Below are 17,813 nucleotides of genomic sequence, written 5' to 3' on the forward strand. Positions count from 1 at the left end.
TTTGATCTTTGGGGCACCATATTGGTTATCTTTTTACAGTCAAAAATGTCATGAAGCAGAATGAATAATGAACTTTTCTTACACACATTTCTATCACAAATGATAGTGGTCACAGTCATTTTTTAAAGGAGCAGTGAAAACCCTAACCCCTAACCCTAAACAACTGAAGTAGCTGTGGGATCCTTCTCCTCCTCACTTTAATATCAGAGTAATTTCTCATATACAGTCAAATAGAGTTGTTGATGTTGATGAAATGGTGGGGCAGAGGGTCCAGCAGCCAAGGATTACATCCCTTTCCCTCAGCAAAGACATTTGCCTCTATTTGATATGTGTCAAGTCCTGGTGTACCTGGCTCTTAAAGGGAATGGGAGCTGACACTCAGATTGGTTTAGTTTACGTTCCACGCAGAACACACACATGATTAATTCAGAGTTTGAATACAAATCCTTTGTTCCATGCTAACGCAATGGACCTGGACACACTTTGCACTTTAGACTATGTGCTATAGACCTTCTAAATAGGGCCCATAATGTCTCCCCCTTCACATTTCAGTCCATTCTCAGTGTTTGTGGACTGCAGGCTTTCCCCATCACACTTATGTTTGCTGAGTATTGGAACAGGATTGGCTTCCAAACTTTTTGTGATGTCACAAACCATGGTGTCAAACCCACCTTGTAAGATCTTTTGGATTTTCAGTGAGCCCAGAGAAAATGTACATGTTATATAGTAAATGTGAAACTGAACTTTGAACTTCTAGTGTCAAATGATGAACATAAATCATTCTACACATGAATCTCTAACGTTTAACTGTAGGAACAAGTATAAAAGCATAGTTTTGACTGGCTGGGGACACAATACTGGTGTCAGTAGAACCAATTAAGTATAGTAAGTAATATCTTTACATTATTTACCTTCACTGTCGACAACTACTTTTCTCCTCCCTAGATCAATACATATAGATTTTTTTTTCAATCATGAATTATTAGAGATGGCTCTTTTTTTATCCTGTGATTTTTAACAGGCTGTTAAGATCTCTGTTTGGATAGGGCCAGGAAACAACTACTCTTCATTCATTTCGATCTAGAGAAGCAATAGGCTCAAGTGTGTCAGAGCAGACCTTACGTTGCAAATTCTTTAAATCTTCTCAAAACACATTGGCAGATTATGATGCACATCGAAACACCTTTTACCCGTTATTTCCCGTACAGGCCCACACACCAGCGGCAGGGTTCACCACTGTCCTATTTCACACTGCATTCACACAAGTGTGTTCTCTGGGCATCAGTCGAGTCAAATGACGCAACTATGTGTGATGCAGCTCGAGTGTTTTACTCCCCTGACCTGCCTGCAGTTTTACACACTTTGGTATTCCACATTTTCTTACAAGAATTCTTCTCAACAAATGTCGGTGTCCACGTGGTGAAGGAAATGTATTCATTATTTGTTCTGATTTAGCTTTCTCAGCATCCCATCATCACATTTAATTTTGTTTTTGTTCATGTTGTTCCTTCTTCTCCCTCAGGTGTGAGGAACTACCTGAAGGAAGCTCTGGTCAACATCATCACAGTTCATGCTGAGGTACAAAAAGCCTACACACCGTGAACTCTACTATTTGGTCCTTTTTATCCAACCCTTCTTTAACCAGGTGTGTTTCTTTCTCCTCTTCTCTTTTCATGTGTCTCAGGTCTTCACAGTCTCTAAGGACCTGGTTCCTCGGGTTTTGTCTAGAATTGTTGAGTCAGTTGCAGATGAGATGTGTCGCCTTATGCAGTGTGTGTCCTCCTTCAGCAAAAACGGAGCGCTGCAGGTACTCACTGACATGAACACAGAGCAGTTTCTCACTCATAGTAAGACCCTGACTCATAAGTCGACCCCCACACTTGTTGGGGATTTACCTGTTGTTTCTGATAAGGCCAGATTTCAGTTCAAGCTGCCAACTGCTGACAGTTGAAGATGTTCATTTGATTTTATCTTCTCCTTTTCTTTTTTTTTCAAACCCCCCACCCCCGTCCCCCTGCATTGTCCTTTAGGCTCGACTTGAACTCTGTGCACTGAGAGATGCCATAGCTGCATATCTAAATGCTGAAAGCAAGTAAGTTAGCACACGAACGCACATTCGTATGTGGCACAGATGGGAACTCACATACGTGCCTAGTGATTTATAGCAGCAAGTGTCACAAACATAAATCTTAGCAGTCGCACATCCCTCACTACAATCCCTATTTATGTTACTTGGTGGGTTTTGGAAAGGAAGTGAAAGTAATCTGGTTCTGCTGTGTGCATGCACTGTGGTGTGTGTGTGTGTGTGTGTGTGTGTGTGTGTGTGTGTGTGTGTGCGCGCGTGTGCGCGCGCATATATGTGTTCATGTAGGGAGGTCAGTGTTGAGGCCTGGAAACACACTCAGACTTATGGCCTTAACATACAAGGACGAGAAAAAAAAAATTGCATATATGTGAAATACTTGCCTGTGAATATGTTGAAACAAACAAATATCAAACTGTTCACACCAGCAGTGACATGAATCTGCAGCACTGGTTTTATCACATTAGACTGATACTTACCATAGACCAAGCAGGACAGGGACTGGGGTGGCACAACCAGTGCTGATTAGCTGGCTGACAGGTTGAGAGAGAACTCATTCAACAGGTTCATCTCAGCTGACTGTTCCAGGGCTCCAGTATGAACCGTAATGAAGTAATAATACATTAAAATACTGAAGTTACAAACTAACCCTTTGAGGCAGCGGTAGATTTTTTTTCTTTTTTATTTAACCTTTATTGTAGCAGGAATATTTCCATTGAGGTCTCTTTTACAAGGGAGTACTGCAGACAGCAGCACAAAAAGTTTTGCATAAAAGAAACAAGCGACTGACTTGAAACTTGAATCAAGAGCACAGGTAGTCACAGCTATAGTTCCCCCTCTGTAAAGTCCACATATGTAGCAGCAATCAAGGTCACCGTTGTCACATTGTCTTTATTATTGTGTGTCTTTTGTCAAAGAATACACCTTGATGACAAACATCAAGGTCTGCCATTGTCATGATCTGTGACATGACCTCCATTTCACACAACATGATTGATGTTAATGCCTTCACTCATGGTGCAAAACTCTAGAGGATCTGACCTCACTCCCAAGAAAGCCTGGATCAAAAAAGATGTTGAAATGTGAATTAATGGAAGGAAAAAAGTGTGTAAAGGCCTTTACTCAGAACTTTACTTTTCTGATTACCACTGTTAATGAACATGTTTTTTAAATTAAGTATTAACTGAGTGTCTTGTTTCTAGTGCCAGCTTCAAACTGGCTTTGGACGCCCTTCCTCAGCTGCACAGCGGAGGCGATAAGAAGTGAGTAACATACTGATCAGTGTTACTAATAAAAGTGTCTGTGACCTTTTACAGTTTGATGATGTAAAGATTAATTTCACACAATTCAAGTTTGTTTTTCTCTCTCCTGCAGGTTATTGGAGGAGCTGTTGAACAAGTTCAAAAGCAGCATGCAGCTCCAGCTCACCTGCTTCCAGCCCGCCTGCGTCCAGCCTGTGAAGAGATAAACTCACTCTATCACTACACTGCACTGTCTTTGTCTCTTATCTATTTGCAATCTGCTCAACTCTATCTCTTCAGTTAACACTTTGTTGTTTACTCATCTCTTTTTTCCAGTGTCACTTTCAATTCCTGCTGCACCAGATTGGACACAAACTGCTCTTCATCTAATCTCAATGACACTAAATAGTTGATTTCATTGTTACTGTGCAGGACAGTCCCAGACATGTCGTTATGCTAATCACATACAGCCAATCATGCAGCTAACAAACAATGTGCAAATGGCTCAGTGGCTTTCTTTTTTTAAAAAACAAAGTGTGGGGTCAGCAGGAGGATGGAGGCTGTAACTGAGCTGTAGTCTCTGCTGTCTCTGCTCAGACTGAACTAATCTGTCCTAAGAATGTGTTGATGTTGATTCCCTGTACTGTGCCATCTCTGTAGCCAATAAATCCAGAAAGCTTCATGTCAAACTGATGTGGTTTTTTTTTATGTTTTCAGCAATTATGGTGACCATCTGAGGCTTGATGCTCTGTAGAAAAATAGTTATAGGCAGTAAATTGCATTTTGATTTATATTTGTCTTCATTTCAATGTATAATGCAGGAGATGTTACACTAAGAGACATTAAAAACCTAACATGGTATTACCTGAGTTGTTTTTAGTCACATTATTTCCCTGATTGAATAGGTTGATTGCCAACATATATCACCATCTCCCAAACGGTTTTAGGAAGGTTAAGGAGAACATTTTTTCAGTCATTTTTAATCAAATGACTGTTGGCATGTTGATGTCAGAGGCTGTCATCAAAAAATATAAATCTTTGGGCAGATTCGATCATGTATACCTAAGATTCAAACCAATTACCCACGCTGCTACAGCTGACAAAAAACTCAAACTGTTGGGTTTGCGATATTGCTCCAAGAGGCTTTTTCACAAGTCTGTACATACTACATCTGTTAACCAATTGCGGTACATGTAGGTGAAAAGTGGGCGTGGGCTACTTCATAGAAAAAAAATAATAATCTTGGGCGCTGTAGAGCCATTATGCAACACCTTTGGCCAAGCCCCATATCAGTTGTAAATTTTCACCCTTTCTGACACCTGTTGAGTTTCATGAATTTTGAAGAGCTTGTTAGCTCTCGTTAGTGCTCTTCACTTTAGTGCAACAAGAAAGAATTATTTCTGGCATTACGATTGGCTCGTCATTAGCATCTATGTCAAAGAATTGCTAAATCAAGGGGTGAAAATCAGACCCAAGTAACACTTCCTTACATACAGGGAGGTCCATCTCAGCTGCAGTCTGAATGAACATTAAAAGCTACGTAAACATACAATTCATCACAGAGCTGTTGGATTGCATAAATTGTTATATAGTACATTATGAAAATATCTGAATCAACACTTCTGAGTCTTTCCATCTAGTCTTTTAACTCACCTCCAGATTAATATGTCACACACAGACTGTTTTGCATTAGTTTGCAGGCAGTTGGTGTGTGTGCCGTACTGGTTTAACCAGTGAGGTTTAGCCATTCATCTCTGGAGCTCCAGCTTCACTCACACTGTCTGGCTCATCTGAGTCTATCTCTCTGGGAGGAGAGCGAACACAGGGCGTATGCAGGGTGGGGACGGTGCAGGCCGTTATTATTAATCAGGCTTTTGAACAGAAGAAGCTGTAACTGGATCCTAGAGGGAGATGGAGACAGCAGAAAGTGCGATTCAGGTCGTGGGTGTAGGGACGCAGAGAGTGAGCGGTACGGTTGCGGCAGTGCAGCCAGACAGAGTCACACCCACAGCTCACATGAGAAACTTTGACACGAGGGGTTATCTGAGGACAGCGTGGATGTGATGTGTGGTGTTGGAGCAGCAGTTGACCCATTCAGTCAAATTATGAATGTACACCTGTACGTGACGGTTAACTTTTGGTTACAGCTTTCTGTTATTATACATCGACACACCTCAGACCTTTACTCTTGTCTGTTTCTGTTTCCCCATCGACGTTTAGGGGAAAGCCATGTAGAGCGGGCGGGAGTTGTTTTGATTCTCTGTGTTCTAAACTTAGCTCTCCGTCCTCCCACGAATTCATTCACAAAATAGGTTCAAAGCCTCAAACCTTATCCGTTCTCTCTGTTTACAGTAACAGAGGTGAAGAAGGGGGAGTTTTTTTTTGTTGTTTTTTTTTTTTTATTGGTTATATTTATTCGCCTGAAGTCTGTTCCATTCAGGAGACGTGATGACACGACCTGCAAAACACATTCACACTTTGATCTGACACAGCGAGTGGGTAATTAGAGGGATGGAGAAATTTGACACATCTGAGAAGATTCGATAGAATTCAATGAGAGGTTTTTCAGCAGAAATCAATCTGATAAGCAAGAAATAGTGAATTCACAATAACAGTACATTGACAGGGTTGTCCTACATTAACATCAGTATTTATAAGCACTATACAAAACGGCCGATAAATCATACTGATTATCAGCTGATAATCACCTTGCTGTCTGCTACTGGTAAAAATGACATTGACTGATGGCAGTGGTCGAGGTTTATCTGTTGCGGCACACCGGTTTTGCTCTTCACATTCATGAGTCGCTGGCTCATGACATCCTGCTATCAGTTTGTAAGGTCTGAAAAAATCTTCTCATTGAGTACGTGGCTGTAGAGCTGAGCTAAAAAGGCTTTAAAATAGTTACTTTTCAGCAAAGAAAAAATCTCTCAGGTGAAAAATATTATAGCTTGTTTTCATGAATTTGTGCAGTCCATTAAAGAGAGTGTGATAAAGAGCTGAATGACTCCTGTCATTTTTCGATAATGAACATGACGGAACATTTCAAACATAATGTTTGATACATGAGTGCAAAAATGATCATTCTTACCTGTTGCAGCTCAGGGACGTCCAAAGCAAGCAAGGTTTCCCCCTTTGATGAAATGTACAAAAACATGTTTTCATTTGAAGTAACTGGTGACGTTCAAGTACCCACTCGCTGTAGGAAAGCATTTGAAAATGTTCAGTTATGAAAAGTTACACGTTTCTACATTGGAGCTGACGTCATGGTGGTCGTTCCACAAAAGGTCGAGACAGATCGAGACCAACTCCTTTTTTTTACGGACATATGTAAGCATCACAGTGAGCTTTACTTGTTGAAACTCTCTGCTGTGTGCTCAAACAGCAGTTGACGGTTGACAAACAGTAAATATAATTTAACGGTGTGTTTTTTAACGAGACTAGCTAGCTAACCAGCCACGTCATTGTCCCCAAATCACTATTAAAATGTTCCTGGAAAAATGATGACAGCTCGTCTTCAGAGGGACAATTCAGTAACTCAGGATGTTCAGAGGATGATGCAGTCATGGACTACAAAATGTGCTGTAAATAAAATGTTCATTTTTGAAACTGCATGTAAGAGCGGTGCACAGAAAGTTTCAGTGGAACTACTTGGGTAGTTCCATAACAGTCCTTATATCAGATGGTATTTGACACCCCGCAGCCAATCGTAATTGAGTTATCACCCAGACCATTGCGTAATGTAAGTTAAAGGGTAATTCCAGCGGAAACACACGAGGAGTCGTCACAATATGTTCTTCTTGTTGGTCAACAAAACCAACCAACCGATCCACAGAGGATGCCATATCGGCTGCCCTCCACTCAGTCCTCACACACCTTGAAAATAACAACAGCTACATCAGAATGACCTCCACATAAGCAGACCCAAGGCAGTTCAGATTGGCAATCACACCTTCTTTACTTCAGTGCTCAACATTGGAGCCCCCCAGGGCTGTGTGCTTAGCCCCCTCCTGTTCCCAGTTTACGCCCATAACTGCACTCCCGGACATCGAGAGTCCTCTATAGTGAGTATGTGGACGACACATCATCGATGGTGAGTTCATACCTAGAGGAAATCTTGCTGAGTGGTGCACAGAGAACAAAACCAAGGAGGTAAAGACAAACATCCCCGTCTACATCAGTGGAGCAGGTGAACAGTTTTAGGTTCCCGAGTATCGGGGCCAATGGGGGCTGAATTCTGGAGCTAAATACTTTTCAGCTTCTCCAGAGGAGCAATAGAAAGCATCCTGATTGGAAACGTCACAAACTGGTAATTTGTGCATGGCCCAGGACAGTGAAGTGAGATGTCTGCACAGAGTCCAAAGCATACAACATCATTTTCACAAATTGAATAAAGGTTTCATAAATTTGAAGGTGCCAATCAATGGATACTGAAAACCACTAACCTCAGCTCGAATGGACTGTTCAGAAAAACCTTCGTGAGAAGGCAGTGGCTTTCAAAGTAAAATGACTAAATTGTTTTTCACAAGCACCTCATCAGCGATGACATCTTCCTTGCTCTTTTCGCAGCAGTGACAAATGTGTTTGCGGGTTTTTGTGATTGTTTTCCATGGAAGTGGAAACAGACTCTGATCTGCGAGCAGAAGCCAGGAAGGCGCAGCACGGAAAGCGTGGCCGACCTCTTCCTCCCTCTCCTCCCCTTTGTGATGTCATAACATTGTTTGTGATAATGAAGTGTTTGATTAACCAGCCTCATCCTGCATGTGAACCACACTTCCTGTTCTGACAGACACACACACACACACACACACACACACACACAGTACTGACATTACTAGAGGAGCTCACAGAGCTATCAAGAGACGTCTTTGCACTGAAGCTTTTTATTGGTTTTTGCAACACAAACATGCCCATTTAAAGACTAAAAAAGCTCAAAACATTCACTCCAACTCTTTCTCATATTTGACATATTTTTTAATTTAAAATGATGTTTAAAAATGTATCATGTAAGTAAAATATTGGATACAAAATTGAGTTGAACAAGCTTATCTATCTATCTATCTATCTATCTATCTATCTATCTATCTATCTATCTATCTATCGTATCCCTGAGAATTTCTCACACAAACAAAGCAGGAACAAATCTCATTCATAATTTATAAAATGGTGGTGATAGTGTCTCCTCGCAACAAAATGCCACTCTCATGTCTGTCCAGCAAATATGAAGCTACAGCCATCTTAGCATAGCTTAGTTTAGCATAAAGACTGCTAAGCGAACAGCTAACATAGTTCATCCCAAAGGTAAAACACCTGCCTGCCTGCGCCTTTCAAGCTCCCTTAAGACATATTGTGTCTTGTTGAGTTTTTGTACAGATTGAACAATTTTCTCTTTTATGAGCTATTGCCTGATGGTATAAAATATGGAGAAAATTTCAGTTTCTGGGTCTTAAATATTAAAATCACTGCCTTGTTCTGGCATTATTTCTAATAGCCAGCAGGGAGCAATTCAACAAAGTATATATTAGGCTATGAGAAAAGTACCCTACTTCTCACTTGATTTAACACTTTAGTAGAAGGTTTCCAAATGAGTTTATGGTCTCAGTGTGAAGTTTTAAGTCTTCTCAATCACATCATGATGCTCATTTTGTAAAATTTAGTCCCACTTAGAGTAAAATAGACGATTAAGCAGGGTATGCTTTGCGTTCAAAGTCAGACCCAATCAGGATAACTCCTCCAGCTTCACACTCCTGTCTCACCACATATGATTCTTTAAAACAGTTGTCCACAAACCAGTGTGTTGTTATATGTGCGGGGCTATTTCCTGAATCAGAGAAATTAAAAAGGGCATATTGTACACATTCAACAAACAAAATGTAATGTGTCAGTCTATGAGCTTGTGCTGGTAGGCAGATTTTGTTAGCTCTGAATATGGAACAGCTGGCTGTTTCCCTGTTTCCAGTCTTTTCAAATTCCCATCTTCACAGTAAACACCAACCTCTGAGCTAGCAAACCTCAAGCTTAAAAGTTAAGTTACCCTACCTTGGTCGCTAACGGTTCAAGCATAAACAAGCTAGCCTTGTCTTCTGCAGGCATTTTGGCCATTTTGAAATACCTCCCTGTGTGCAAATGTTCAATCAGAGCAATATTTCGCAGGTTCAGCCCACTCTCCAAAGAGCTGGCTAGTTGTTGTGCTAAGCTAGGCTAACCACGGATTGGCTAGAGCTTCATTAGCACTGTACAGATTTGAGAGTAGCATCGATCTTCTCATCAAACTCTCAGCCAAAAAGTGAATGAGCGTATTTCCCAATATGTCAAACCATCCCTGTAAGGCACTACAATCCCCTGCACAGTTTTCTATAGTACAATCACCGAAGCTGTCAGTTTTAATTGCATAGTCAGTATAGAAAATATTCATGGTGCCCTAGAACTACTGTAAGGAAAGAAAATAACACTACAACTTTTGTTCCGGCCACACTCACTGACAAACACACACGGAGCCCTACAGGGCGTTGAGTAACTGTCACTAAATGTCCATCATCATATGTTTAACACTGTCCGGGTTTGTCCTCTTGTCTCACAGCTGCGTCTTGAAGTTTCCAACAGTCACTCGAAGCTGTTGAGATCACTCCTGCAGGCTGCTGCTGTGGTGGTGTGTGATGGCCCTCTGGTAGTCCTCAGAGGTGTTTATGTGCTCGGTGACTCCCGGGTGCTCGTAGCTGCGGTAGTAGTGGCCGCCCATCTGCTGGGCGTAGTACAGGAGCTGCCGGGCAAACAGCGGCTCCACCTGAAACACACGGAGGTCAGACGGGTCAGTTTTCACTGTAGATGGTTTGTAAGAGCTCAGATTGGTATTGAAATATCACAACTAATGTCTCAGAGTTTTGAAAGTTTGAACTGTTTAGAAAAGATGTGAGAAAAGAACAAAAGTCAGCAAGAATTCTATGCTTTTTAAAATGTACAAGTGTTAAATAGCTTTGGTTTTATAAATACATATATATGTTATATTATATATAGATATAAAATTCAGCTGGTCTTCCTCCTGGATGGAGCTTGCTTGGTTGTCAGAGATGGTTTGTGCCTGAGGAACTGATTACGCATGTTCTAACCACTGACGAGAACCCTGAGTTGCAGTTGAAAGCTCTGTGGAAAAGTGATGCTCTAAAGAAATCCAACAGTATTAATGGAACTAATGATAATAGCCTGGATCATAGCTCAGGCCTCTGAATAACTGCCCGTATTTGCAGAGACTCAGTGGGTCTGGCTTTGTGCTCATCAACCATTGCTTTCCTGCTTGGAAAAACAAAAAGCCTTTGTTGGAGGGATCAGGAAAGGGGACGTTGCGTCAAGCTTGAAGTGATTGTGACTCTAGGGTTACCACTATTGTCACTAACTATTGTCATGATTATTTCATTTGGCAATTATTTTCTTTTATTGCATTTATAGTGTTTGGGCTATAAAATTCAGCAACATAGTGAAACATTCTCAAAAAAATTGGTAGCCCAAGGTCCTGACATCAAGCAGATTTCCCTGACTCACACCAAAACCTAAGAAAAGAGAGGGGGAGAACCTGAAACAAGTGAAGGTTGGGTATCTCCACTGTGAACCAATCAGCCGTTTAAATTCTAATCTGCATTGAAAACAGTGAAGGTGAACTATGTAGCAATTCGCCAACTGCTGAATTCATACTCAGAACAAATAAGAGGCAGCATAAAAGCAGGATTCCCGCTGAGAGCTGCTAACTGTGGTTGCCGTTAGGGAGTTAGCTCAGTTAGCAGTGCAGCTAGCGGTTTGGACTGGGAGCTCGGGGACCTGCGGAGTGTCACTGTTTACCACAGGAGACAACCAGGGCTAGCCGATTATCATGCTAGCAGCTAACTTCACTAGATATCTCTGCAACGCAATACACAGACATTATATTCTGAAAACTGCTGTTTCTTCTCATTCACTTGACAATTCTGACCAATACAACGCTCACTGTTGATCCCTTAGGACAAGATAACAACCCAGCCCAGGCAGAAATCACACAGTAATGCTACCAAGCTAATAAGGGCTAGAGCACAATTGGTTGTACCTTTGTCTTTTTTCTGGGTTTCAGATCTTCCCTGATTGGAACAATGTAAAAAATCCCATCACCTGATGCTCAAATGGAACCAGGACTCTCTCAGAAACTGAATTTAAAGTTCTGAACTAAGCAATATGACTGGGAAGAGGTTCTTGCAAATGTTTCACTTTTCAAACCACACTTTAAACTTTCAAGGCTTCACTTTCAGCCCAGAAAATAATATTATGTTTCCTTGAGCACTATGACAAAAATGTCTACAAATGAGGAGAGATGACGCAGGGCTAATGTTACGGTAGTGACAATCACCTGCACAGTAAGGGTCCGTCTTTGTCTCTGCGGGTCCAGACACTCATCTCCAAAACTCAGCAGGACCTGGAAACGAGGCGGCGGCCGACCATGGAGCCCGTAACTCTGGATCTCTGGTAGACAGGATCAAATAATCATAGTCAGCTTTGACATCAAAAATAATCTCCACTGTTTAAAGTCAAATGAATTCACAAGAACTTCACTTGAAGTGATGTGACCTTTGGGGTGATTCGAATGGAAAGTCCTGGTCACACCGTGTATGCAAATACTATTAGCAATCAGACTTCTGACACAGCTGGGGCTGCCGTGGCATGTGGGTGGGGATGATGTGGCTGTGGAGAAGTCATGTGACTGTTCCTCATCATTAAATACACTTTAAAAAGTTTATCTACCACAGTTATGAGTTGATTCTGACTTTTAAGGGGTTTTATTTGTCTTGAGATTTGCTCTTAGATGGAACCAAAGACATTTACTGTAAATGAGCTGGAGTTTTTCTCAAAAACAGTCCATGCCCAAATGCATCTGAAGCTGATTTACTGTTTAACCACAGTTTCTGTCTTGTGTGTATTACCTTTAGATTCAATTCATAGAGCTATGCATCCCATTTGATAAGATATAAATCCACAATAAACCTACAGAGACCCAGATCCAGGCTGATTAACAACATGTTCCACTTTCTGAAGGTTTTTCCAGAATTCTCAAAGACTCCTCCAGGCATCTCGATGACACATTTGCAGCCCTTCCCTGCTGTCTCACCTGTCAGGTAGTCCTGTGTGGAGAGGAGTCTACAGGTGACCTCTCTCTCCAGTTTGTTGGGCTTATCTCCATACTGGGACAGTCCTCCCTGCCAGTACACTCGGCTCTGACACAGCCTCCGGGCGTAGAGTCCGTCTGAGCTCATCCACAGCAACACTCCCCTCTCCAGGGTGGACGGGGGACTCGGGGGACAATCCTCTGCCCTTCTGTGGGTGGACAGACTGTCCACAGGCAGGGGGACCACCTCAGGACTCCCAGGTTGAGGGTAGTGCTTCTCCTCTGGGGAGCACGGGGTGATGTGGCACCCCTCCAGGCTGGAGGTGGTGACCTCCCTCACCAAACTCTCTCGGAAATAAACACTCACGTGCATGCGGGCGTCTGATTGGAGGAGGAGAGGACACAGGTAGAGGTCAATGAACATTTTTTCTGATGCTCTTAGCTTTTTTCACATGAGTTGTATTTTTATTCTCATTTGTCTGCCAAATGTTTGTACTTCTCCAGCAGCAAAGAGGTGATGAACGGTCATGTGGAAGTGAGGTGTTAGCACTTGAACCGATTGCGTTTGGTGCTTACAGTAGGAGGAAATATGTGGCGAGATTTGTGTTAGACTTCAGTGTTTGAAATGCTAAACTTTAATTAGAGTTCCTCCATCAGTCCAGTCACCATTCTGAATCGCTAGAGAGCAGATTTAGTTGAAATTAGACCAGCTATGTCTGAAGTATCACCAAAATATTTCAGAGCAGGCATTCTCAACCTTTGGTGACTCAAGGCCGACGTCTGATTCGGAGGACAACCTTCCAAAAGCTATTTCTGTGAATTCTCAAGAATACATTTAGATATCAAAATAACAAGCTCTGTAAAATACCAAAAGAAAACCATTTTATTTGGCAGTATCACTGCCTCAGACGGCCACTAGATGGCGCTCTGATGTCCACTGTTGCCTCATTTACACCTTGAACATCAGTTATTTTAAGTTTACTGTATGGTCTTAAATACAGTTTCATAAAAGCTGCAATAACTAGTAATACAGTTTCTCACCATTACAAGAAGGTAAATAATCAAAGCTAGATGACAGATACCTTCAGGCTTTTGTGCTGGCCAGGTAGCCTACAATGGCTTCATTGAAACACAGGCTTACGGGTTTGATGTGAACTCTGTTTTTGAATCATCCAATAAATGAAAAAAATCCAAAATATTTATGAATTTTATTCAGTACGTTAGGTACAGTGTAAAGCCTTTGCACCACCATGGTACCAGTTTTCGTTTCTGTTTGCGCACCTAATTCTTAACCATCGAGGCAATTTGAACTAGTTTGGAACACGCCCAAAATTAGGTCACAGCTGCAACCAAAAGCTAGCAGATTTTCCTTGATGTGAAGTGCGAATCGAAGTGGTCGTGTCATATTCTACAGGTCACTGTGCCTTGTTCCGCTCAAAAGTGGAGGAAACGAGGGCTGGTTCACTAATAGCACCAAGGGTCCAAGAATCTTAAACGTACAAGTTCAAGAACCAGAGCTGGTTTTGTGATGAAGGGCAACAGTGTATCTTCTTCAGGCCTTTAAAACTATGTGCATTTGAGGTAACCTTTAAAGTTCTCCCGATGTCAAAGCAGTGTGATTCAAGTTTCAACCTTTCAACAGATGCCTAAAGGGATGCACATTATGATATTTTCAGGTATCTATATGTACATTAAATCACGTCTAACACTCTGTTGTGGATGCCACTCCCTCCCTGTGATGTCAGAGGTGAACTTAAAGGTTTGTTTACCTGAGAGCGTCTCGGCTGATCTGATGCCGGCGTCCAGTGTGAACGGCGGGGGCTGACTGTCGGCAGGACCGTACGAGTAGATGGAGGCTCTGAGCTGATATCCTGCGCACACAGACAAGCAGAGACAAACATTTACTGTAAGTGTGCAATACTTAATCTAGCAGGGTGCTGAGGCTTCTACATGAGCACTGAGTGCAGTACCGTTCTCCATGGACGAGCCCTGCCACGGCAAGCTGCGAGGGGGACAGGGACACTGAGTGAAGGGCAGCTCAGGCAGCGAGGCCGGCTCCTGACAGTACTCCCTCCAGCTACATTCAGCAGTGGGCATGTACTGTGAGTGTGACATCTACAGACAGAGACAGAGACACACAGTTAAACACAACTTCAAGTTGTAAATATGATGATGCAGCTTTTTTTTTTTTTCAGCGATTCACATTCATGTGTTTTTCATGAAGCATTAAAGGAATGAAGCAAGAGTGAAAATTCAGTCTTTATCTACTTACCTGATGGAAGGTGACTTTTCGTAGCCCACAAACCATTTCTGGAGCTTCACAGCAAAACAGCGTTACAGCATTCTCCTAAGCTCTGTGGAGCCATTTTCTGTTGTATTTATACATTTTAAAACAAGTCCTCAGCTACTTCAGTTGTTTAGGAGAATGCTGTAACGCTATTTTGCTGTGAAGCTCCAGAAATGTTTTGCGGACTACGAAACTTCCCCTGACTTTTCATCAGCATGGAGGGAGGAGAGAAAGACTGAATCTTCTTTTTCGTGTGAACTGCTCCTTTAAGGGAGCTCCACATCAGGATTTAATGTTAGGTTAATACATTTCACTACTATTGAATATGTTTCCATTGTTTAGAATGTGTTAGTCTTAGTAATCAGTTAAGTTAGTAGTTTACATGTGATAAGTTTCAAGTCACTGAGCTAAAATTCTTCAGACGAATATTTTTTTTTATGTAATTAAACAAAATCAAAGAATGAATTATTTGTCCATCAGAGGTATATAATGAAAGTGTGCTGAATTAACAGAAGGACCTAAAAAAAAAAAAATAATGATAAAAAATAAAGCAATACTGTGTAGAAATATGTAGAAATGTGATTTGGAGCCCCCTAGAGTTTCTCTGTGTAACAACACAGTCATAAATACAGATCCTAGATCTGTAACAATCGGTCAGACTTGATGTAGGTGCTAACTGTGACAAGTGACAGAGAAAGCATTCCCCCTGTTACAACTCACTGTACCATCTCCACAAACTGACACTTTGCCACGACACTTTGCTGCCCTGTGTGATGGTTTTCCTTTTCTTCTTCAGCACTTGAAGGCATCAGTGAGACTTGTGACTCATAAACCTGTGACTGTATCAGAGCTCGTCCATGCATGCACAGTTTATCTCCTCATCCACTGTTTCTGTTTCACATTCAGCCCCCCCGCTCTCTCTGAAGCCCACTCCTCTCATTTCGATGTGTATGAAATTCACCTGAGTCTGCAGTGTAGGGTAGGACGGGTGCACCTGATAGCCCATCGGACTCAGTGGACTGTCCTCCTGTCGGGGTCCTGCGTGCAACACAGAAGAACAAAATGTTAAGTCTAAACGCAAAAATGAAAAAATAAAAATAAAATAAATAAATAAAAATAAATGTAAAAAGCCCATCATGCAGTGTGACCTTCACTGGTGGTTTTCACTGCACTGAGCAGTCAGTGACCTTTATTATAACCAGATGTGTATTCAGAGAATTTCCAGACAAGTTCCCCCACTTTGGTTCACTGTGATGCTGTAAATTCATCTGTTTAAAGCGGTCGATGTGCGTTTTTGGTGTGTGACTGACTTTTCTTGGCGCCCTCGGGGACGATGCGGTACACTTTGTACGGGTCTGAGATGTCCAGCTGGCTTCTCTCCACCAGTTCCTCAAAGTCGTTGCTCTTGTTGAGGGCGCAGCGGAGGCGAGTCTTCCAGGTCGGCGGGTCCGGCTTGTCGATCCCCTCCCGAAACTTGCCTTTGAACAGCGCCCAGGCCTGCGCAAAAGTCACCGGTGAAAAAAAAAAAAAAAAAAAGCAAAACCTCCCTGAAACCTGAGAGAGGGTGAGACACGCAGCTCACCAAACTGCACCACCGCATCCAGTATACAGTAAAAAAAAAAAAAGTAAAAAAAAAAAATAATAAAAAAATCTTTTATTATTATTTTGATCTTATTCTATTTTATTTTTTTAAACTTTCAACTGCTCGACAATAAGAGAGAGGATGAGAGGAGCAGTGTGATCAAGCTGAGCTCCGGGATGTAACATTCTCCAGGCAGCAGAAAAAGACAGTTCATAAAGACAGCTGATACACTGTAGTCGATTAACTGAGTCGTGCATCTATATAGAAATTAATCAGCAACAGTTTTCAGTGTCTCAAATGTGCAGATTTCTTGTTTTTTTTCCCCCACAACTTATTTGATATTAATCTAATTTATCTTTCTGTTCGGAACTTTAGTTTGGGCCAAACGTGAATTTCAAAGAATATATATTTCGCTCTGGGAACGTGTCAGACATATTTAACTATTTTCTGGCATCAAATAGGGCAAATATGCGTCCACAAAGCGATCAGCTAATCACTAATCGATAATGAGAGAGAGAGAGCTTCATCCAAACTGAGCTCCAGGATGTTAGGCAGCACATGCATAAGTGAGAGTCTCCAGGTGGCAGAAGTTATTAAAGACAGCTAAAACAATTAGTCGATTAATTGAGTCGTGCATAAACGTCAAATCAATCAGCAACACATTTCAAAAGTGAAATTATTTCAATCGTTTCATACTGAACTGACTTGTCTTTGGCTCTGGGAACATGTGTCGGACATGTTTAACCATCTCCAGACATGAGATAGACGAAACGTGGAGTAATCAGCAGGCGAAATAATGAAAATGTTTTTATTGCACATGAAAAATCGATCACTTATAATATTCATCGCTGTGTGTTTATCTTTGTTTCCACTCCCGACGCTTTTCTGCACCTTTGATTCTGAAGGTCCACATGTGTTGCCCTGGCCTGGAGGATGCGGGGTGTTTTACCTTGAAAAGCGCGGCATCCTCGTCCCGGTTGTAGTCCTGCTTCCCGGCGTGTTTCCACGGTATCCTGAAGATGCTCTTCTCGTCGTTCTCCCACACCAGCCCGGGGTATTTGCCGCAGTCCACCTGCTCGATGAGCCACTGGCGCAGCTTGCCGTTGCCGCTGCTGCCGGAGCCTCCGTAATCCAACTCTGAGTTCATCTCTCCGCAAACACAAGTCCGCTGTCGGCTCCTGTAATGCACTGTTGATATTTGTTGTGAAAGTAAGTTATGCAGAGAAGGCTAAGAGCAGTAAAACTCACTAAAGGTTAACCCACGGATCTCCCACGCACAGCTCGCTCTTGGGTGCCTCGGGGATGGTCTTACCTGCGAGAGTCGAAACCCGTCGAGTTTTGAAATCAATCAGCCTCAGAAAGCCCTCATCATTACGGCGGGCCCGCTTAAATCCTCCAGCCTATCGAGCCGCAGCGGGAGGGCGGAGACTGAGCCGGGGGATGCTGCGCTGAGGAGGACGCACCTGCCGCCGCCGCCTGTACTGCTGCTGCTGCTGCCG

General features: G+C 42.3%; 2 protein-coding genes across 3 annotated transcripts in view; one reads left to right on the plus strand and one right to left on the minus strand.

The window, feature by feature from the left end:
* exoc2 (exocyst complex component 2) overlaps positions 1-4,013 on the plus strand; it is a 49,297-nt gene extending 45,284 nt beyond the window's left edge. The window contains exons 24-29 of the mRNA XM_037115059.1: positions 1,523-1,578; positions 1,685-1,807; positions 2,031-2,092; positions 3,286-3,345; positions 3,458-3,539; positions 3,661-4,013. Of these exons, the coding sequence (XP_036970954.1) occupies positions 1,523-1,578; positions 1,685-1,807; positions 2,031-2,092; positions 3,286-3,345; positions 3,458-3,539; positions 3,661-3,714 (437 nt within the window). The 3' untranslated portion in view covers positions 3,715-4,013. The remainder of the gene's footprint in view (positions 1-1,522; positions 1,579-1,684; positions 1,808-2,030; positions 2,093-3,285; positions 3,346-3,457; positions 3,540-3,660) is intronic.
* A 4,195-nt stretch (positions 4,014-8,208) lies between these two features.
* LOC119029339 (interferon regulatory factor 4-like) lies at positions 8,209-17,813 on the minus strand. Of its 2 annotated transcripts, XM_037116121.1 has the most exons (9): positions 17,627-17,813; positions 17,264-17,502; positions 16,043-16,229; positions 15,694-15,770; positions 14,416-14,560; positions 14,215-14,316; positions 12,449-12,826; positions 11,693-11,805; positions 8,209-10,108 (listed from the first exon to the last, which is right to left on the minus strand). In XM_037116121.1, exons 2-9 carry the CDS (start codon positions 17,459-17,461, stop codon positions 9,947-9,949), a joined length of 1,362 nt encoding a protein of 453 aa, XP_036972016.1. In that variant the 5' UTR covers positions 17,462-17,502; positions 17,627-17,813; the 3' UTR covers positions 8,209-9,946. The 2 variants fall into 2 exon arrangements, with proteins under 2 accessions (XP_036972016.1, XP_036972017.1); XM_037116122.1 differs by lacking the exon at positions 17,627-17,813 and having other exon boundaries at positions 17,264-17,605.

This window comes from Acanthopagrus latus, chromosome 11 (genome assembly GCF_904848185.1).
Source record: "Acanthopagrus latus isolate v.2019 chromosome 11, fAcaLat1.1, whole genome shotgun sequence".
In the NCBI taxonomy this organism is placed as follows: domain Eukaryota; kingdom Metazoa; phylum Chordata; class Actinopteri; order Spariformes; family Sparidae; genus Acanthopagrus; species Acanthopagrus latus.